The following is a 22,603-nucleotide window of genomic DNA, read 5'->3' as shown; positions in this document are numbered from 1 at the left end:
ATGTCTTGAATCTCTTCTTGGATGATAAATAGACTGCTCTTTGGAGTGGAATGCAATATTAGAATAATTTTATTCAAACTCAGGCTGTAAATCTTTGATGTGGACAACATAACCTTGAACAATTTCACAATTTTGCTCCACATAGTTGTAAAATTAGCCTGAAAATGCATGTTAGCTAGGGAAATGCAATAATGCAGATTTGTAGCTTAGGTTCTTACAACCATACAGACAGGCGTAAAGCATTTCTTCTCACTAGTGTGACTATTTTAAAAATTTTGTGACAGCTATGAAATCCTGCTGCAGCAGGATGAATAAAAAGTTGATTTTCTTGTTATCTACTTGATACTAGAAGAACTATTCTTGGCCTGCCAGGATAAGCAGTTCTTTAGTGTATCTCCACAGTTACACTAAATATGTTAGATCCTTTCCATACAGTTTTTGACTGTGGAAGGATGACTCTGAAGTACAAATCAGAGTTTGAATCAACTAAAAAAACTGGCAGAGATGGATAACGAAGTAAGCTATTGCTTTATTGCTTCATGTCAAAGATACAGTCATAGGTTAGGGAATGTGAAAATTTGCGGAGCCACATTTGGAAATCTCAGTGCCACTTTCTGCTGCACACTGACGAGCTGTGGGGCTTTTGTCCAAATGACTTGTCTGTCAGCTACGCAGACACTCACTTGAATTACAGCCTCACAAAAGGTTTAAGTGTGTTCGGAGAAGAGGTACACTCTGCATACAGCAGAATGCTGTGTATTTGTCACATAAGAATGAATTAAAATAGCTGAAAGAATCAAGTAGAAAGTACAAGACAGCCTATAGAATATTTAACTGCCTGTTATCATTTCAGAAATAATTGTTACTTGCCATTGAATTGCAAAGAATGTGGGGTTTTTCCTAAAAAAAAAAAAAAAAAAAAAAAGAAACCCAACAAAAAAAAACCCCAAACTATAGAAAACATTATATTCTCTGTTAAATTCTGCAGACCTTACATCTAAATAGAATATAGTTCTGTGGTGCAGAACCCTATTAAATGACATTTGTTTCTTGATTCTATAATACTTAAGTATGACTGTATATTGCAGCTGTTATTCCTGTTAATGTTACCTACTAAAGTGATTAATAAAGATTGCCATGCATCATTTTCTAACAGTGCTACAGGCAGTACTGTAAATCGTTTACTGCAGAGACCTCTCAAACAAATGTTTGACAAAGGAGGGGAGGATGTTAAAGATTAAATTGACTGTGCTGTACATCAAGCAAGACATTTACAGTCATTGCCATATTTGTAGTCAGCCCATGTCCACTTTGAAACCTATAGTAGTAATTTTTCTTTTTCCAGAAAATACTTACAGTGCCAGGTAATTTCAGCTGTGCTTGCTATGAGCCCTGCTTGGCTTGTAGTGAAGTGTGAGAGCAATAAGATTCTTTCTTTCATTACTTTTTGGAGATACACTCTATGACAGGTTGATTTCTTCCTTTATAAATTGTAAATAAAATACATATGCTCAAAAACTAAAGTAGTTTTTGAATATGATAAGGGTCCTGCAATAAACAAGAATGCCAATATGCAGAAAGTGAGGGATAGGAAGGTCCTGACTTTTTATTGTTAAAATCATCACCTGCATGTGTTAAGTAAATTAATTTGATAAGCAAAAAAAAAGGGACACCTGCCCATTCCCAGCAACTGGCTTTCACTCTCTTCACACTCTGGCTGCAAATTAACAGAAGCAGGGCAGGAGTGTCTTTTTTCCTGCACTTAAAGGCTACTTTCAAAGCAGCCGCACACAGGTGTCCAATGGTAGAAGCTGACCCTGCATATACCGAGTTCCTCTACCGCAACCAAGAAAAGGCTAACTGTTGTGGAAATCTTATGGTCCTGAGAATTCATATATTCAGCAGCAATAGTTGTATTGTGTTTTGCATTATTGTAGACAGTGTTTGCATATCTTTTAAGATGAGGGCAATCAAAACAGATTGATTTAGACACTTTCAGAAGTTATATAGAAGTTTTAGCCCAACCCCATGGAATCCAAGAAGTTCCTTTGACGTTGACAGGCTTTAAAATAAGCCCTTGACTTACTCAGCTTGATAGATGTTAAGAATTTAGGAGGTTTTGAAGAAACTTAATGTAATTGTGTTGCACAAGTATTTTAAGCAAATTTAAAACTCAATGTTCATCTGTCCCTTCAGCTTACTTCCCTCATGCAGTTAGTAGTAGCTCTGAATTCACCTATTCTTGGGCGAGACCAGATTCCATACTAATAAAAGATTTTTAGGAAAGAGTTGGCACTAGCATTCAAAATAATTTTAGCCAAATTATGCTCTTCTCCATATATAAAAGGACATGGATGTTTTGCCCAATTTATAATAATAAATTACAACTGGCTATTTAGAATATTAAGCTTCTCCTTTCTTCAATTCGATCATGTCAAGGAATAGGTCAACTAATTTTTGATTTTCAAAATTTCTCCACTTTGAGTTCTTAGTGTTCATAGCAAGTAATCCACTTCCCCACCCCACCCACCCCGCCCCGGACATACGCAGTTCCAGATGCAAGTGGACTTGCGTAGTCACAACCAAAAGAAAGGACGATATGTTTCAGCAGCCTGGGCAAGGTGCACAATAGGATGTGAGATCTCAGAAATGTCAGGAGAAACATGGGTACAGGGCAAGTTTGCCTGTGCTGTATGATCAGGCTGGCAGCATGTCCCGTACAGTATAAGGATGAAAAGTCCCGCTGTCACTCTGTAGCCCAGGAATGGCTTTTTTCTTATTTTGTCTCCTAGGGAACTCTACCTCCTTAAATTTTCTTCTCATGGGTGTGCTGGGACAAAAGGAGTGTGTAGCTTCAAGTCATTTTTTGTCTCATATCTCTAAAGCCCCTGCACAGGAGGCTTTGTGAGAAAATGAACAGCCTGAAAGTCACAACACCAATTATAAACCAGTTACTGCTCATAACAGTTGGTTTTTATAATACGTTGCTATGGGTTTTAGGGCAGCCTTTGAACAAGAACCGTAATGGTTTTGCTGCATACTTGTCCGAAGGACGCGTCTTCTGTGAAGTTGGTTTATTTTTTCTTTTTGTTATTATTATTAAGCCATTTTATGCTTGTACTGAAGTGTGAGATCAATAATTGTCTTTCATTACTCTTGTATTGCTGCAGATCATGCTTTACACTATGTATCCCTGACAGTATTTTAACTTACTGCAGGAGGACTCTGCCCAGGGTCTAACGATCCCTGTCTGGAGAAGCCGTGTCCAGGGGACATGCAGTGTGTGGGGTATGAAGCTAACCGGAGACCGTTCATCTGCCAGTGCCCCCCAGGAAAGCTTGGCGAATGTTCAGGTGCATGTCACAGCGGCAATGGGGCATATACTTGAACAACAAAGTGCTGCCATTCTCATTGTGTAGGTAGAGGTGCCACTGAAGTCAACAGAAGATGTACTGCTTAACCCTTCTCAGCACTGCCCCTCAGCGTGTCTGTTTATAAGCCCTCTAAAATACTTGTCTTTATAGCTATGGGGCTGTATGAAGACCATGATCCAGTTTCTGTTGGGCAATTCCCACTGACTTGGTTGAATCCCAGATCAGTAAAACAGTCCGCTAAGAAAACGGGACTTTTCCTAGAGGCTGTTACGCCAGATGTTTTCCTGCCATGGGCAAAGCTCTATAATTAACTCTTCTGCTTACTATTTAGATTACTGAAATTCCAATCTTTATGATGAAAACACTACACTATCCCAAAAAGAAAGTTTGAGGACATTTGTTAGTTCTCTGCAGCTGTGTTGTTCCCTGGGTTATAAAGAGCCAGGTGGAACGCTGGTGAAGCGGAGCTTTCTGTTGACTTCAGTGAATCCAGGCATGAGAGAGGCTATGTGCTATTCCCCTGATGAAAACACAGCAGATACTGAGCTGTATCACTGTGGTGCTGGGCAGTGGTTGCAGGGAACTCATTGCAAGGGTTTGGCTGGCATCTGCCCACCCCTGACGTTATACCCATAACTCAACTGCCTGATGTACAGGCATGGTCATCTTTGACTCCCTCTGTTATCAGTGAGGCGAGATAGGTGCCTCCAGGGGTGTATAACCATAAAAAAGGTGAACACTTGGAGAACCCTCTCTTTTTTCTAAGTATGGAGAAATAGAACTTTCCTCCATCCCCTGATAAATAAATTTTTTTAAAAATATATGTTTTTGTAGTAGGTGCCAGCCTTTTTTCCCATCAAAGTTGGGTTTTATTTATTTCTTCCTAGACATTCTCATTAGCTCTGTAAATTCTTTAATTAACTTGACAGTTGAGGAATTATTTCATGTGTCACTAAAAGAACATGTCTTTTCAAAATGGTTATTTCAGGCCACACTTCTCTTAGTTTTGCTGGGAATAGCTACATTAAATACCGGGTTTCTGAAAATAGCAAGAAAGAGGAATTCAAGTTGGCTCTCCGTCTGCGAACGCTGCAAAGCAATGGGATTATAATGTACACCAGAGCGAATCCCTGTATAATTCTGAAGGTAATTAAAATAACTTATCTTTTCCGCAGTTGTTTTTCTTGATTATATGTTTTCTGTTGGCTCTTGATTTGGGGAATGCTGTTCTCATTTCAGCTGTAGATTAAGAAGATGAAGTCTGATCTGTTTCATGCTAACAGGGAAAAACAGTTTCAACAATGGCAGCAACAACAACAATCAAAAAAAGCAGCTTGTTAGTAGTACTTTACTTGAATAATGCTCCATTGGGCGCTCTTCATTATAAGAACGTTATGTGTGTCTGCACGCAGAAGCCAATCTGCACGAGATGTAATATTTGGCCATTTATATGACCATATAGTAAAAATGATGCATGCTGAAATAGCTGCTCTTCCCCTGTGTCCATGCCTGTGGATAGAGGATATGCCCTCACTGTTGTCGAGTTAATTCCAGAAACCAACTGCTTAGAACATGCCTCCTACTGAATGTGAAGATTTCTGCACTCTGTGCATTAAGATTATTTGTTGAGAGAAGCATGGGGTAGCTGGAGATTGATATCCAATCAATATTTAATTGATAAGCTGTCCATGCATTGTTGTTGTTTGTTGGCTTTCTGTGGAATGGGAAATATCTGCTGGATGAAAAGGGAGTGGTAGGCTCATCCAAAAGCCTGAATGTATAGTATTTCTGCTAAAGCCTCTAAGGTACAAAATGAAGATATTGACTTTTTTAACTCAGCCATGACCTATAATTCAGCAGCGGGAGAAATGGCACAGAGCCTTTTGTGTCTGTATTTGCAATTTTTAGAGTTCTTTTGGCTGAATGCTTAGGTAATGTTAAAATGGCTAGATGAGTTATTAATGGGCAACAAATAATTTTCTGGCTGTTAGACTGAAATATTTCATGAACAGGAGTACTGTCTGTCATTCACTAGTGACTCTCAGCGGTGTTCAGATTTGAACAAGACAATTAAGCTCTGCTTTGAGAGACAGAAATGCACAGTTTGAACTTTTCAGTGTACTTTTTTGTTCAAAAAAACAAAACTGCAGGCTTGAATACCTTCTTTGAAGTCTTCATCAGGGTTGCTGTTAGCATATATCAGTAGGCAGTGTTTGCAATTCTGTAGTTTTGAAAAATGCTTGGGAAAAAACATGGCCCTGGTAGAAGGTGCCACTTGAAAACAGTAGGAGGTGGTACAAAGGCAGACTGAAATGGAGTTAGAATGAAGATAGGAGAATTAGTTAGAATTTAGTGTATAAACCTATCATGATTAAGGAGTATAGCAGGTCAGGTCATAGGCAGCTGAGTGGAAATCTCCAGTTGAAGCTGGGAAATTTTGCCGCCAAAAGAGAAAACTTTATGCTATTACAAAAACAATGAGTAAGACAGCCCCTCATTGCAGTCACCTGGGTTGAGTTTTTAGTTGTTGGGTAGGAGTTACGTGTTTTCAGTCACCGCTTCACACAATCATCTAACCATTTTGCTTTGAGAAATACTGGGAGGAAAAAATAATACTTGAAGGACCAGTGACAAGAGCTGTGGCTACTCTGCTCCGATCTCAGAGGCCAACCTTCAGGTCATGGTCTGTTTTGCTTCCTAGCTCTAAGAAAGGATTTCCAGCTCTGAACCCATCTCATGCAGCACTTGACAGAGAGCTTCAGAGTGAAGCTGCTGCCTCACCTGTCTGATGAGGTCCAGGGTTGTGTATGGATGGCTTCACTTTCTCCCATGCATTGACAGGGAAGAACACGGGGAATTCCCTTTCTAGAGCCTCATCCTTGGCTTTTAGGTAGGGCAAGATCTGCTGTTGCAGTGGGTACGTCCTTCTACCAAGTCAGGCCCTTGGCTTGTATAAGCATAGGGTTTAAAGAAAAGTAAAGCATTACATTCAGCGTGTTTTTTTGAAGAAATGACGTCACTTAAAAGATCAGGAGTTGCTAGAGTTTTGTTTTTGTGAAGATAATTTAGCAGAGGAACATCAGACTAAGGTCTCACAAAAATGCTCTACAGCAGATGAATGGCGTTATGCTCAAGGGATGTAGCTGTAGCAGTTCTCTTCAAGGGATGGCAGCTGACTCATGAACTGCACTTTGGGGATCCCTAACTCAGATATTTTCAAGCAAGTTACGCTTAGGCTTTCTAAGCATATGTTTTTTCATTTGTAAACCAGAGGTAAGGCTTTTTCTTGCTTTTTTTTTTTTTTTGTTAACTAGGTACGTATGTTGTGAGATAGGGAGGTGCTCAGAAATGAGGCCATTAAGTAGATTAATTAGAGGTCTATAAATGTGAAGTTGTTATCATTTGAGCATTGCTTTCAATTAAATTAAACATGAGGAGAAGCTTTCCAAATAGAGGATAAAGGATGGGATACTGTGCTCTTTTGAGCACTCTGGCATCACTCCAGCAAAGCACTTAATCACTTGCTTAACTTCCTGTATTTGAAGGCAATTGGAACTACTCACATACCTTAATTCTAAGCGTGTACTTAAGTATCTGCTGGATTAGCACCAGAGGGCCCAGCACCATCACTGAACTCCAAAGGCAGAGGTGGAAGAAATTTAGACCCACCGCATAGTACGAGCCCGTGGGAGGACGGGCAGAAAACACCACCACTCTTGGGGCATATAGTGGCATTGATTTTTTTGAAGCAAGTCTTCCCCATTGCAGTCGATTTAAAAATTAATGCTGCAATATGGTTTTCAGTGTTTAAATGACCAGCTTAATTTTGGGAGCTCATACATTTGTGATAACTCCAGGAATGGAAATATTTCATAATCATAACACGGTGTCCTTCTTAGATGAATAATCAATTCCATAGAGCAAACTGCTTGTCTACTACTTTGCTGAAAGCCTACCAGCTATGCTGTATTGATACAATATAATAACGGTGTTATTTATTCAGCTGTTTCAAATAAAGCAACTCATTCATCGATTTTGAGAGGTTGGCCATTTTTTTTTCTTATGTGCTCTTGCTTTTAAGACAATTGGAGCAAAATGAGATGCAGGTCGATGGCCTTTTCTTTTCCTTTGAAAAGATTACGTGTGCCAAAACCAGTATCACCATTTCCTTCTTCCTATGTAGCATCTATCTGGGAAAAGTAAGATTTAACAATTTAGAGCATTACGAGGCCATTACAGAAGAGAATTCTATAATTTATTTCAATTTTTTTCCAAGGAATATAATGGAAATTCAACTTGTTTTGTGAAATTTAAAGGATTAAAAATGTGTAAAGAAAGACTTTCCCATCATGGCAGAAATATAGCTGCTAAATGGTAAAAGGCAAGCATATGTTCTTCTGTCCAGGCAGTTAATGTGAAACTTTGCATGGTTTAGTTAAGTGTACATTATACATTTTAACGCATTACTGCTGCATGGCTTATGCTGGATAAGACTGAAGCTTGGATATGATCCCAGTTATGGCTGGAGTTGAAACAAGTAATATTTTAATTAAATATACTGTTTTACACAAACGAACCTGAAATGTAATTCGGCTAACGAAATATTTCCCCAGATAGATTAGTAGGCAGCATGCTGTATCCATGGTGTGTGACTGCAGATGGACTGTGTGAGCCGAAGGTGGTCTCAGAAGAACCATTTGATCATTTTATTACCTATGTTGATACACAAATATGGATGTTAGCCAAACATCTTAGCCAGGCTAATATTCTAATATAATTTACAATATGTGTTTGGCTCCATTTTGCTCATTGAATGAAACTGTTGAAATGTAACAGATTGCATCAGCTTTTGGAGCCTTCTCTGTTCTTTGTACTTCTCTACAGGTGAGGAATTCTGCATCTGTAAGAGCATACGTGCTTAAGTATGCATTAAGCTCAGTGTCCTAGTAGTTATAATGAGAGATACTCTAACTAAGCCCAGAAAGGTCTGAGAGGTGGAAGCTTGGTGGGAATTTTCTGCCCAGCTAGGATGAAGCAGTGTCTCTCTGCTTTCGTCTTGGTGCAAAGGGTCTCTGCTGGCACCGTGGGCTGCTTTGGTGAGGGGTTGCACAGTTTGCATCTCTCTGCTGTGTGATGGAGTAACCCAAGCTCTCTGCTGTGTCGGGTCACATAGATGGAGACGAAAGCAGTGCCACGCGTTCAGTCCTGAGCTGAGAGTCTGATGGTACCAGCCCTTAACCAGACCAGTCATCCCACTGAGGTTATTTTCTGGATAACTGCTGAGCCTGGACAACGGCATTGGCCATTCATTGGATTTCCATACCATTTGCTTGACTGTACCTCATTTAGTAAGAAGTTAACTTGAAGTTCAGCTTTTCTTGGTACCAAGGTCCAGGCTATAATCAAAGAGCCCCCTCTGAGGATTGAACAGTGTCCCTGACATCACAGCGGTTATGAGGGATCACAGGAACACCAGGGATTAATCTCTGAATCAAAGATCCGTGGTTGAATTCTCCATGCTTAGGAGTGGAGACATTGTTTTGCCCTGTTGAGTGGAGGACGCTTCTCCTCCCTGCCCAGCCAGCCTCGCTGCTAAGTAGGCAGGACAGGAGCCCTTGGCGGCACCTGCTCCTCGCAGGCTGTTCCTGCTCTTCCTCCTCCTCCTCCTCAAGGCACAGGGCCATCAGGGAACAAATATTTCCTCCCTGCCCCGGTACAGCAAGGCCTGTGACCATCTGATTAATGAAAGTACTTTTATGGTCCCATTGCTAGGGGTATCAGGGCATGTCACAGTCTTTAATGTATGTATCCGTAAAGCAGTGGTGTGAGGTAGGGAAATGACGTTATCCCTCTTCTACTGATGGAGACCTGAAACTAATGACTTGCTTGAGATCCCAGAGGAAGAGTGTTGCAGAGTGTAGATTCCCATGCATATCTGCAATATCTTAGGCTAGTACTGTAAGCATCAGACCATCCTTTCCATCTTTCACTCTAGCCTGAGGTAGGGGTTACTAGTGCCTTTTTAATAAAAGGAAGGAAACATAGCCTTTCAGACAATATATATTTACTGTGTATGTCAGATCAACTGCTGGTATAAAGAAATAAAAGTGGATGAGAAAGATGTATAAAACATATTTTAATGGCAAATCTTTTAGGTCATCATTTCCTGTATACAAATGGTGTAATATTTATCCCAGGTGCTCATATGTGGTGTTGTATTTATAAAGATAATTGGAAAAGCATGTTCTGTGAGTAAGGGTAATAGACATGCAGGCAGTAGGTCCTTCAGGGTATAAGTAGTCTTAGGGGAGGTATATGTATATTATACACAATCTGTAAAACAGTTTCCATAGGAAAAAGCCTTTTGACTAAGAAGCAAGTTAACTGCTTATCCAATGATGGCTGTTTTTCAAAGTGTGATATGTTGGCATGTATTTTTCTGTTTGATTTGTATTCCTGTTGAGCCAGACTACACTTTCTGAGCAGTGCCTTCAAGGTTTGTGGACTATTCTGTTGCACAGGGAGAAAAGAAACTATTGCTCCATCTCAGGAGAGAAACCAGCTCAATTTATCAGGGCATCTTGTTTACCAAGATTCCTCCTGAGCAGATGCTTTAATAGGCCCAATTTCAATCTACAGAAATAGTTTACAGCTGAGGTTTGAGTCCTGTAAGAAGAGATTTTTTAACGAAAAATGATCCAGACTTATTTTTCTATACATCCATTAGCCTTTTTTGATTGAGTTGTAGGCATACCAAGCAACATCCATCCCTCAGGCATGTTGTATTACAATCATAGATCTCATTTCTTCTCAGTTTCATTACATTCTACAGGTCAAGGACTTCAAAAGAGCAAGCTACCCATAGCAGGGGCTAATTCTTGCTCTTCTGGCTCCTTCTACATGTGTATCCCTCTAACACCCCTTATGCCATGCAGAGTATGTAGGTAGCTGGCATTTATAGGGAGCTTGTCACGTGCTTAGTGTCTCCATGTTCACCCCATCCAAGCGACTGCAGAGCAGTGGAGTGGTGTGGTTTACACCCCAACTGCCCAGTGTGACTTGGCTTGAGGTTACAGCCCAGTTCAAACTCAGCTGGTCAAAAGACTGAGGTCTGGAAAGGAGAGCAAAGTCCAGAGATCATAAGAACTCAAGATTTTACCCTTAGCTTTTCTCCAGGTAGTTTTGTGAACCTCCAAGGAGAATGAAGTGCTGACAATGACACGACAGCAGATCCTGCTCCTGTAGATCAACAGCATCCCTTTTACCTTCAAGCCATATCAGAGAGCCTGGCAGAGAAGAGTTTGAGCACCAGTTCAGACACATGCCAAGGGATATGTCTAGCTAACACAGTTTTAAATGACTATTCATGCCAGAAACAGCCAAAAATGGCCAAAGATGGACACAGTGCAGCATCCTCACATCTGCATTAGCCGTGCCAGTTTAGCAGGCCACCAAAACTTGGGGGGCTCTTGCATTAACAGCTATGGCAACTCTGCTCTGCTGTGTTGTGTTACGGATCAACCAGTGAGAGTACAATGTGTGCTGCAGGGAAGGATGAAAAAGGACACAGCGCCTGAACTTTTCAGGGGGATAAATAATGGGACAGAACTGTCTTGAGATGGGATTTGCAGAAATAAATACTTCCTAGAGCATGACATAAAGGTAAAATAATTGCAAGAGCTTTCAGAGAGCTTGAATCCAATTAATGTGTCATAAGAAATTATTTCCAGCCCTGTCAGCCATTTTAAACTTATCTGCCATCTGTTAGAGAAACCTAAAATCTTTGAGTAAACTGCTAATCAGCAAAGCAGCACTTCATACCTATTCCCTCACTCCGCACTTTGCCTGCCCCAGCAGACTAGCACAGATTTTCCCTTTATGAGGACTCTAGACGGGTAAGGGACAGGAGTGAGAAATCCTAACAATCCCTCTAAAGCCATGAATCCAGCATAAATATGAGGGAAGAAAGAAATGTAAGAGGCATCTTATGTCATCTGTAAGGTTTACACAGAGCGGGTAGTATAGAATCCTTGGAAAATAACTGACTTTCGGTCAACCAGGATCTTACTGTTGTACTTAGAGAAACTGAACTTATGACACTTAGGGACGAATCCACACCTGCTGAGATGCTCCAAAAGGTTACAGAGGCACAAGATGTGTGCATGAGCAGAGCACCTAACTTCCTCAGCTGAAAGCAGTGGCCATTGACTTTGCCACAAGCCTCTCTCAAACACTCAGCGGTGGTCCCTTGCCCTGACTGTCCTTTCGGCAGCATCAACGACCGGGAGCAGAATCGCAGCACACGGGTGGATGGTGGGACTTGCTCGGAGAGTCACAGTTGCTCAGCAGCAGAGCCAAGAGCAGAGCATGAGTCCTCCGGTCCGTGCCCTTTTCAGTGAGACATATTGCTATCCCAGTCCTCACCTGTGTTCTGCATCTATATTTTTTCTCTATTATTTCAGTTTGCCTGCAGTAACTGGCTTTGGGTAAATTCTGAGTAAGCTGATATTTATCACATTTTTTTTGCTAATGATAAAGGCACAGCTTTTTGCTATTTTAGTGTCATGTAGGAGAGCAGCTTTAACACTGTATAGAGACTGTCTAGGAGTCCTCTGTGTTTCCAGATTCTCTACGAGAGCGTATTACGAGACGGCTGAGTGCCTGAAGCACTTTGATTTCTGTTTTCCTCCCACAGATTGTTGATGGCAAACTGTGGTTCCAGTTGGACTGCGGAAGTGGCCCAGGAATCCTGGGAATTTCTGGCAGGGCCGTTAACGATGGAAGCTGGCATTCGGTGTTCCTGGAGCTGAATCGCAATTTCACGAGCTTGTCCCTGGACGACAGCTACGTGGAGCGCCGCAAAGCCCCCCTCTATTTCCAGACTCTCAGCACAGATAGCTCCGTCTACTTCGGCGCCCAGGTCCAAGTGGATAACGTCCGCAGCCTGACCGACAAGAGAACAACGCAGGTCTTGAGTGGCTTTCAAGGCTGCCTGGATTCAGTTGTCCTAAATAACAACGAACTGCCGCTCCAAAACAAGCGCAGCAGCTTTGCAGAAGTGGTTGGCCTGACCGAATTAAAGCTTGGCTGCGTCCTCTACCCCGATGCCTGCGAGAGGCATCCCTGCCAGAACGGCGGCACCTGTACCAGCGTGCCATCTGGTGGTAAATATTTTGCATTACTTTATGGGTTGCCCCCCCCCCCCCGCCCCCCATATTCCTCTACAATTTATTGCCAGAGATGGTTTTATGCAGCAGCATGCTTGAAAAATCTCATGAACTCTATAAAACTCTGATAGGTATTGCAAATTGTGTAAAAGCTGTTTGCTCTATAAATAACGGTGAAATGGTGCCCCTTCTCATTGCATTAGTGTTCCAGGAGGAAATTGATTTATTGGCTGTTAGGATAATCCTATTTCTATAGAAACCGATAGAATTACAATTACTGTAATGCTCAGCTGGATTTTTCAGGATCCATTTACAGCATCGAAGGCTGTAAACAAAGATGGTGATTTCAAACGTCCATCACAGATGCAACATCACTGTTGCCTTTCTCTGTTTCTGAAGCTGTCACAAATAATTACTGAGCTGTCCACGAACACCTTGGTCCTTTTGTGAGTGAGTAATTTGATTACATGTCTGCATGGAAAATAGCAAGTCCGCCCCATTATAAACACCCCCAGAAGTGTATTTTACAGCTTCCTCGGAGGCCTGAATGCTTCAAGGTCTAAGTAATATTATCCAAAGTTTATAGGGCATTGATTTAAACTGTGCTCGTGTTGGAGTTTCCTATCCAGTGTTTATATGGTGGCTCCTGTGATTTGGTGCCAGTGACTTACTACCCAGTAATGCAGTGCACAAGTTACCAAACTGTAAGAACAGTCAGCATCTTCGCAGGAAAAAAGCAAATGGCATACATGTAGGACACTTCCTCTAGGGCTGTTCTCTCTCTGCAGTGTATGGATTTCCCTTCCAGTTCCCCATATTGTATTAGCAGGCAGCATTGCTCACCTTTTCTGGCAGACTAAAACTTCCCTGAAAAGGAGGATGCTCCTCCTCTGCAAGTTCAGAGCTTTCCATCCACTTACTGTCAGTGGTTTTGGTCATGGTTCCCTAGGGATGTTCCCACTAAACTCCTTTTTTATGGAGCATTTAACCACTACCCCAGGGCTTTCTGCTTTAATGTGTCCATGCAGTTCCCCTGCACCCATAATTATTATTTCTGTTTTTCATTGTTTTAAGCCTTGTTCTCATATTTCCTTTCTGACTCCCCTCCCCCCCATAGATTTTTCTAAACTTTAGGAACTGCCTAAACTTGAGTTTTCAAGGCTGAAATCTGGTGAGATCTGAGCAGAACTGTCAGACAGAAGTTTCTTATTTGGATAACCCTGCCCTTATAGGGTAAGCCCTGACAATGTGGATTTCCTGATGCTGAGCTATCTCAGCTAGCATCAACTCTGGATCCTTGGCTTTGATTCAGCCACCTCTTCTCCCATGCCGGGGCAAATGTTGCATCAGGGATACTATCGGCTTTGCTTTCGGTGGAAGGAGATGGGAGGACAATTGGGAGGAATGAAGCACAGCAGTGGCAAGCCAGGATGTGATGTGCACCACGAGGACAAACGTTGCTGCTTGTGTGTGTTGTTAAGGATCTTTATTTACCAAAGGAAGGAAAGAAAAGGAGTGCTGCACAACAAGGGCGAAAGGAAATCATTCTGATGCAGAAGGATGCTGCAGCCACTGAGAGAATTGCTAAGCAAGATTATTTAAATCCCTAGGAAATACAGCTGTAATATGTACCTGAACGTAACATGGCTTTGATTCAGACTCCATACTTAATAAATGAGGTTAACCATTTGCCTAGCATCCTAGGAAGCATGAGAACAGCTCCTTCCATCGATTTTATTTGAGTCTATTTACAGTATTGCTCAGCAATCTCGTGATGAGTAAATTGAAACCTTTCTAACAAAACGCTTTACAGTAATTCTTTTTTCCCCAGCGCCATGTGCATGCCAATTCAAACTGAGGGGAGACGTGGGGTGGGGGAGAAACAGGCAGCGCTGAAGATTGGACCCATTTTATTACTGGAGTGGCACACACTGTTTTCATGTCAACATAATTCGCCGCTGGAAAGCAGTCATGGAACTGATTTAACTTGCCTGCGTTCCTGCCTCGGCGAGGGGGGCACGTGCCCTGCAGGGATGTTTCGGCTGCCTGCCGTTAAAAAATCTGTTTGCTGTTTTTACTGCCTCAGCAGTGTATGTAAATAAAGGATTGTTATAAAGCCATAATTCCAGTGCAATGGGCCCTGACTGTACGTTGGTGGTTCTGCAGCCCAGCCCACAAGAAGGCGTGGGCATTTTTGTTTCCACCAGGCAAAGCGATCCTGTTGTTAGTGTCCTCCATGTGCAAGAAGGCCACGTAATTAAATTCCGTACAGCATTGCAAATGCTAGCTGTGGAGCCACAAATTGCAGTGTGCATTTAAGAATCATCAGCCATTGTATTTGCAGACATAGATGTTAGCAGCTGACTTTCATTTAAAATAGAAAAAAAAAGTAATAACTCTTCACTTTTTATCTTAAGAAAGAAAATGCCAGCTTTTTTCTTTTTTGGTGGGGGGAAACATTCAAAAATATACCATGCAAAGGTCCTTTTCCCAATCCCAGGGCATTCAGTAGCATCACAATCTCCTGAGTAACATTTTCTATGATATTATCCTCCTATTAAAGTTTCTGGAGAACAGTGTTCATTTGCCTAAACAGAGAGTATTTGGCATAATGATAGGATTTGTTTTAATAAATAAATTGTCTAATTTGAATTTTACAGAGCAGATTTGGTATACTATTAACATCCTTTTTCTTACAAAAACCCTACTGTGCTTTACAAGAAAATTAAGAGAGAGAAAAAGGAAGCTCCAATTTCTAGCTAACTTTAAAAGAAAACAGTCAAGCAAAGGTTACCCAACATTATAACATGAAAGAGTTGCTGGCTGCATGCCAGAAATCAAAGGGGCCATGTCTAATTTACATATAATTTGCATAAATTTATCATCTAAACCACAAACCTCCATAATAGTATTCCTGTTGTGAGATCTTCCTTTCAATAGAAATGCCTACTGTCCTGTTCACCATTAATAAAAAGCTGCCTTTGATTACCTTCCACTTCATCCTGCAGTTACAGGAGTAGGGTAATATTACGGAATTGCTAAAGCAATGCTGTGTATGCACTAGGAGTATGTCCACGCTGCTGCTGTTAGGGTTCGTATGGGTAAATTCACAGCAATTTCGAAGCGCTTGGCTCAGGGACAGCGCTGTGCATGGGCTGCCCAGAGCTCAGGACCGATGGCAAAGATATTGCCCCGAAAGGAGAGTTGGCATAGTTCACCCGTGCTGGCTCTTTCCGTCTGACCTCTCTGCACATGGAACAGCAGGACAAAATGGGGATCTTAGCCTGCAGGAGAAAGAATAGATCGCTCAGATGCTCTGAGACATCACTGAGAGTAGAGAAAAACCTCTGTGCTTTCAAAATCTGGTTTCTGGGCCAGCAGAAAGCGACCATGACATGAAGCTCTGCTTGCACTCATGTGTTCCCACGGGTCCAAATCAAGTCCCGTGGCAGCAGTGTATTCTCAGCATTGTCGGTGGTTAAAGAGAGGGCACTGTGTGTCCAGAGACCCCACAGGGAGATCCCCTGCACGCTTTAAGAGGGCTGGGAAAGGGGGACGAGTACTCACCAGGTCTGACAGTTCGGCAGAATCCTAGCAGAAAGAGCTATATACGGCTTTAGGAGAATTTTCTTGGGAGACACTGGAAACCACAGCCCTGAAATATAGGCCACATTCTTCCAGACTTTTCAGTCCCTACCGATAAGTACAGGTCAGTAAAACTATCTATAAAGAAAGTTGTTAACATTCTGAAACCTGACAAACAGCATGACTTTCAGAAACAGCTTGGCTCTTTGGACTGAAATTTCCCAAGAAAATTCAACCAAGTGTTTAAAGTGTGGTTAAGCTATAAGCTGCTGAATATGAGGTCTTAAAATGGGAAATGTCACACAACCTTAATAATAGTGGCGTTACTAGGTCTGCCAATAGTAAATGTATGTTTATCTGCATGAATAACAACACGAGCAATCACAGCAATAGAAAGCCTTACTGTAATCAAATGCAAACACTGCGCCAAGGTTTTCAACCACAGAGAGAAACCTCGTGCTTGTAAAGCCTGCAATTATAAGTATAGTTACTTCCTTTTAATTTGATCCGTCCTATATACATCTGGCTTTGATTGAAGTAAATGGCTTAAATGAATATGCAATTTTATTTGAACGTGAAGCTTTTGAGCAAAAATATCTACTGAGTCAAGGACTATGGGCAGTGTGAGGACCAAAATACATTGCTGTCCCCTCTCCTCATTTTTTTCTTTTTTTCTTCTTTCTTTCTTTTATGTACAGAGTTAAAATCCAAAGGGAGGGGAAAATGCAACCTGGCACTTAGGTGGTGTTTTTACTAAATGTTTTAAAGCATGTTGGCAACATTGACACATGGGCGGGTTTGAGGATTAGGTAGCTCATAAGCATGACATCAGGGAAAAATAGGTGTATTAATACCATAGTCGTGAACTGACCAGGTCTTACTTACGTTGATCTCGCTTTTTCACACACACAAACAAGCCAGCATGCTGTAATGTGAGCATACCAAACGCACATCAGTTAATTTTTAAAACCTTTTTAGAAATGTGGGGGGGTTAATCTTTTTTTATGGCTATGCTTTTAGACATCTGGATTTAAATTCCCACTTTCAAAGCACATACATGCCAATCCTTTCATAGAAAGCACTGGTTTAACAACGACTGAGGTTCATTTTCATACCAACTACTGGCAAGAGGCAATTATCTGTTTGAAGACAGATAAGTTAAATCTGAAGTGGCAGGAATAGGTATGGCTGAAGAACACACAGTTCTTGAAGGTGGCCTGGTATGTCTATAAACATGCCAAAATACAAATGCTGGGAGAGGTCCTCTTCACTTTCAGTTCTTCTCATCAGTTAACTTGCCATGAAACACTACGTGAGCAGGGCCAAGGGCCCGCCTGTTTCTGGACATTGAGTTTGTCAGGTCTAGCTGCACAGCAGGGAAAGAAACTACGTGGGGAGATCAAATGCAAAAGCCAAAGCACGTAACAGATAAAAGCCAGCTACTCTTGCATGTGATAGATAGAAACAGGAGCATACACATGTTCAAAAAAAGAATTGGCAGCAGTTCGGAGCATCCTCTTTAATAAAGTCAAGTAAACCTGAGGATAGACAGACATTCAGATGCTCAGGCTGGGAATGCTACCAACAGAGACGTTCACTGCATAACGGCATCCCATCTGCTGATGGCACCATGCCTGCCTTTTGCCACTGTCTCAGCTTATTAAGTGCCAAGCACACATAGGCATAGGCAGGAAGCCTGTGTAGCATCCTCGCTTACAGCATGTTGCTCTTCGGTAAGGTCTGCGCTGAAAAATCCCTTTTCCTCTGGATAGGGACATGGCAACAAGGCAGGAAGAGAAGCTGTTGGAGTCAAAGTGAGAGGGTGACTCAGCTGCATAGAGGGGACTCAGATTAGTGGAGGAGCATGAGAGAAGCCTTATAAGACAACCAGAAAGCCCAAGACTATGTGTAAGCAGGAGAGGGCTATGTCTACATAATGTTTTAGATCACAAATGAGCGTTGACATGAGTCTTCCGATCATCCCCTCTCACTATGCTTTGGTTCCCACTGTGGAGAGGTGAGGTCTTGGAGGGCAGAACCAGGCTTCCTTCTGGACGGTGCTGAGCTGGAAGACATGCACCAGGAGTGCAGCTAACGTGATCCTAAACCTTAGAATCATAGAATGGTTTGGGTTGGAAGGGACCTTAAAGATCATCTAGTTCCAACCCCCCTGCCATGGGCAGGGACACCTTCCACTAGACCAGGTTGCTCCAAGCCCCATCCAACCTGGCCCTGAACACTGCCAGGGATGGGGCATCACAACTTCTCTGGGCAACCTGTGCCAGTGCCTCACCGCCCTCACAGTGAAGAACTTCTTCCTCACATCTGATACAGATATACTGTCTTTCAGTTTAAAGCCATCACCCCTTGTCCTATCACTACATGCCCTTGTAAAGAGTCCCTCTCTGGCTTTCTTGTAGGCCCTCTTTAAGTACCGGAAGGCCACTATAAGGTCTCCCTGGAGCCTTCTCTACTCCAGACTGACCAACCCCCAACTTTCTCAGCCTGTCTTCACAGGAGAGGTGCTCCAGCACCCTGATCATCTTCATGGCCCTCCTCTGGACTCGCTCCAACAGGTCCCTGTCCTTCTTATGTTGGGTGCCCCAGAGCTGAACGCAGTCCTGCAGGTGGGGTCTCACCAGAGCAGAGTAGAGGGGGAAAATCCCCTCCCTCCACCTGCTGATCACACTTCTTTTGATTCAGCCCAGGATACAGTTGGCTTTCTGGCCTGCAAGTGCACATTGCTGGGTCATGTTGAGCTTCTTGTCAACCAACACCCTCAAACCCTTCTCCGCAGGGCAGCTCTCAAACCACTCATCACCGAGCCTGTATTTGTGCTTGGGATTGCCCAATCCATGTGCAGGACCGTGCACTTGGCCTTGTTGATCTTCATGAGATTTGCATGGGCCCACCTCTCAAGCCTGTCAAGGTCCCTCTGGATGGCATCCCGTCCCATTACCTGGATATTAAATTAAAAGTGTAATAAAAACTCTTTGTTAGACCTAGGATGCACTCCTGACCAAAAGGGTTTTCTTTATGATTGCACTTTGTCCGTGGCCATGTGGCTACAGTGTGCTGTAGCGGGCAAAATTACAGCCCCTGCTGAGAGGTTTGGAGAAGCATAAAGGTCTGCCAAGTCTGCTGGCCAAGTCAATATATGCTGTGTACTGAGCCATCGTATCAGCTCTTCACGTCCCTACTCATGAATTTTGACATATGCTTTGCTGTGTTGGAGACCTCCCGGGTGAATGCTCTGCAGCTCTGAGCATGTGTATCACGGGAAAGTTCTGTGTCTTTTGCCAGTGGCTCGGAGTTGCCAGGTGTATGGCAGTGCTTCCAACAGGAGGAAAAGTCAGTGATAAATATTGTCATTTAATACTGTCTTGTTTTATTGCCTTTTTTATTTCTAACTTTGATCCCTAGACTTACAATCTATACCGAATACTTCAGTCTTCTAATATCTGACTCTGTTCCACCATCATTAAATCAAATTCAGTCAAAAATGTAGGCTTTCAGCAGCACACTTTTCATTTTGGTCTTGTTCATACATTGCCCAACAGAGCTCTGAACCATCTGGAGCATTCAGTTTAATCTCCTCTTAGTATAAAATGTTAATTGAAGTTAGTGCATCTTTAATATAAACAATAAGCAACAATAATAATTAATAAATCCATGTTCCTTTTATACTTAGTGGTTAAAGGATTATTTTTTTTACCAAATCAATATTTCTTAAGTTTTACTGCAGTGAATAAATGTAACAGAGTATGTTACAGATTGAGAACCCAGAACTTAATCAGCTGAAACAATCAGAAGACATGAAAAGAAAGTGACTCAAAGGCTTTATCTTACAAATGATTGGCAACTAATAACTTAGGTACAGAAAGTTGGTTTTTAAAGTCACTTTAAAGCTATGTAGGTTTAAAATATCAGTTAGTGAATAGAACATACCTATTCTGCTATTATATAAGGCAACAGATTTGTTTATGAATAAAATATTTTATATTTGAATTGAACATTTTCATTTCAGTTAAACTCATTGAGACATATATATATATAAAAACATTACTGCAAATTTTTGAACTATAGATGTCACTGTTCAGTCATAAAATGAAGCACTGAAACAGCCTTATTTATTCATGCTGTGATTTCTACCTACAGTATTTCGAGATCAGGTACTTTGCCAACTAACAATAAATCTTTCATACAGATGGCATCAAAATGCAATGCCTGGCGCAGTTGCAGTTTTGTAATTCTTGAGGCACAGATCTCTATAGGTCCAGAAAATTGTTTGCATTGTCTGAATGAGATAAGTATAAGACACAAAAAAATAATCCCATCTTGCTGGTGCTGACCAAATACACTTTCTAGGAATCCCCAAAGTCAAATCTTTTCTCTTCTTAACTCTGCAACCTTGAAAACAGTTGTGCTTCTATCTGCCTTCTTATAGCAGGACAATGAAACAGCATGATATTTAAGTATCTCTTTCATTTATCTTCAGTTAAATAGGATTGGACTCTTGACTGAATACGCCAGCAAGTCTGGTTCCAAGTTTGTTCTCTAAAGCCTGTCCTCATGAAAGAATTCAATTAGAGTAACTGAACAAGGCGAATTGAACCGGATAGGGCATAAAAGATGGGGGAGCCTTAATGCAGAATTGCTTTTGTCTCATGCCTTCACTGGGCTTTTCCATGTTGTTTCCATGAAATTCTTTTCCTTGTAACTGTGCCTAGAGCAGTGGCTTTTAAAATAGGTTTGGGTTTGGGGGGGGGGGGTGTCAAGTATATAGATATAAAAGGTTTTTAAAGATATGTTTAGAAAGCTCACCACAGAGGGATGGTATTTCAGCTACATCAGTTTGTTCTCCAGTAACTTTGACACTGAACTGAGTTGCATTCAACCATTTCAGCTCTACGCCCGGCAGTATTAATGGCAGGAAAGTTCCTTGTTCCGTTTGCTTAATATGCTACATTCAGTAAGTATGTGAACCCCATAACTGGAGCTTGAACCTTGCCTGCACATCTGTTTGAGGCATTTAGATTATGTAAGCAGTTTTTTAAAATACCAGCCAGAGTGTTTTACAGATGTCCAGCAAAATTTTGCTGGTTCAACATCTCTAATCTGGGATCCTTTCCATCCCAGGGACTGCCTTAGCCATTTCATGGCTTTCACAACCTACATGTTCCTTGCTCTTTTGAAGTGCAAAAGCACTTGGATTTCAATATCCAGTTCACAACATAACATAAAGATACATACTGCTTCACTGGATTTCTTTGTGACCTTAAATAAAGTTTTTATTAATGGCATCGTGCCATACGAAATCACAAAGAGAGGGAAAAATAATAAGAGATTTGTCATTTGATACTTGGCAGAGTGAACTGATGAGTTTTAAAAACCCATGATATTGCTCCGCTGTTGGCAAGTAACATGGAAGTAGGACTTTGATCCCCTGCAGGGTCCCCCTCCACTTGAGTGGACTTATGTCTGATGTATTACAGCCACTGATTAATCAGTCTCTTAATAGCACACACTGCACATAGTCAGCTCTGATTAGAGCTGGTGTTGCCCAGTTCAGCTGGTATTATGAAGTGTATAGTTCATGCCTAGATGATGCTCTTTATGAAAGCGGTAAATATCACTACCAAGTGTTTTATTACTGTCACTTCCCTACTGTGTCATCCTTCTAAAAGGCAGGTGTGGAAAAGCTCTCACTCAGCTCATGAATTTGTGCTTCAGTGAAGCCCCTAGAGGAGTGTGGGCTGCCACTATCAGCAAATATGGTCTGTATTTTCAAAAATATTGGGATATGCATCCTTGATCTAGAATATTTCTGGTGACCAAAGTTGTTCATGGACAACATTTATTCTTGTCTGAATCATGCCAATCAGGATGGTCTGGGCTGGAGCTATTCTTCTGGTCCCTGGTTGTAGACATGAGCTCCAATTGCCCAGACATCCCAGATAAACAAACTCTTGTCTGGAATTAGTGTGGACCACACAGACATAGCAGAACAACTATAATCGTCCCCTTTCTCCCACAGTACAATATATTTTTTGGAGTAAAGAAGCCAAATTGATCCCCTTGCTTCTAGACAGATAAAGTGTTAGGCTTCTGATTTATTTCTCTGTGTCCCTCACCTCCCAGGCTACCAGTGCAATTGCCTCTCCCAGTTTACGGGAAGGAATTGTGAGTCGGAGATCACAGCCTGCTTCCCAAATCCCTGCCGGAATGGAGGCTCATGCGATCCCATCGGCAACGCTTTCATCTGCAACTGCAAAAATGGCCTGACGGGAGTAACGTAAGTGACCCTCCCCAGGTGGGCAATGGGAGCTTTTCAATTCAGTGATGGCGGGTTATTTGATCAGGCATTTTGTACTCAAAAGCTATGATTCACTTCGCAAAAAATAAGCCAAAAAATTAGTGCTTTTTTCAAGTATAAGCTAATGACAGCTGAGAAATCCATTAGGCCTGCATTCAGAA

At 41.8% G+C, this 22,603-nt stretch overlaps 2 protein-coding genes across 8 annotated transcripts in view; one reads left to right on the top strand and one right to left on the bottom strand.

Annotated features, from left to right (window-relative positions):
• Positions 1–22,603, bottom strand: part of TAF1D (TATA-box binding protein associated factor, RNA polymerase I subunit D) — an 815,997-nt gene that overhangs the window by 139,791 nt on the left and 653,603 nt on the right. The gene's annotated exons all lie outside the window — the stretch shown is intronic.
• The window catches only part of FAT3 (FAT atypical cadherin 3), a 327,577-nt gene that overhangs the window by 293,722 nt on the left and 11,252 nt on the right, over positions 1–22,603 (top strand). For all 7 annotated transcript variants that reach the window (XM_049823603.1, XM_049823600.1, XM_049823602.1 and 4 more), the window contains 4 exons: positions 3,219–3,353; positions 4,363–4,520; positions 12,070–12,538; positions 22,268–22,421. In XM_049823603.1, coding sequence (XP_049679560.1) covers positions 3,219–3,353; positions 4,363–4,520; positions 12,070–12,538; positions 22,268–22,421 — 916 coding nt within the window. The remainder of the gene's footprint in view (positions 1–3,218; positions 3,354–4,362; positions 4,521–12,069; positions 12,539–22,267; positions 22,422–22,603) is intronic.

Source organism: Accipiter gentilis, chromosome 19 (assembly GCF_929443795.1).
Source record: "Accipiter gentilis chromosome 19, bAccGen1.1, whole genome shotgun sequence".
Classification (NCBI taxonomy): domain Eukaryota; kingdom Metazoa; phylum Chordata; class Aves; order Accipitriformes; family Accipitridae; genus Astur; species Astur gentilis.
Note: the sequence above shows the minus strand (reverse complement) of the source record. Positions and strands in the feature narration are given on the sequence as shown.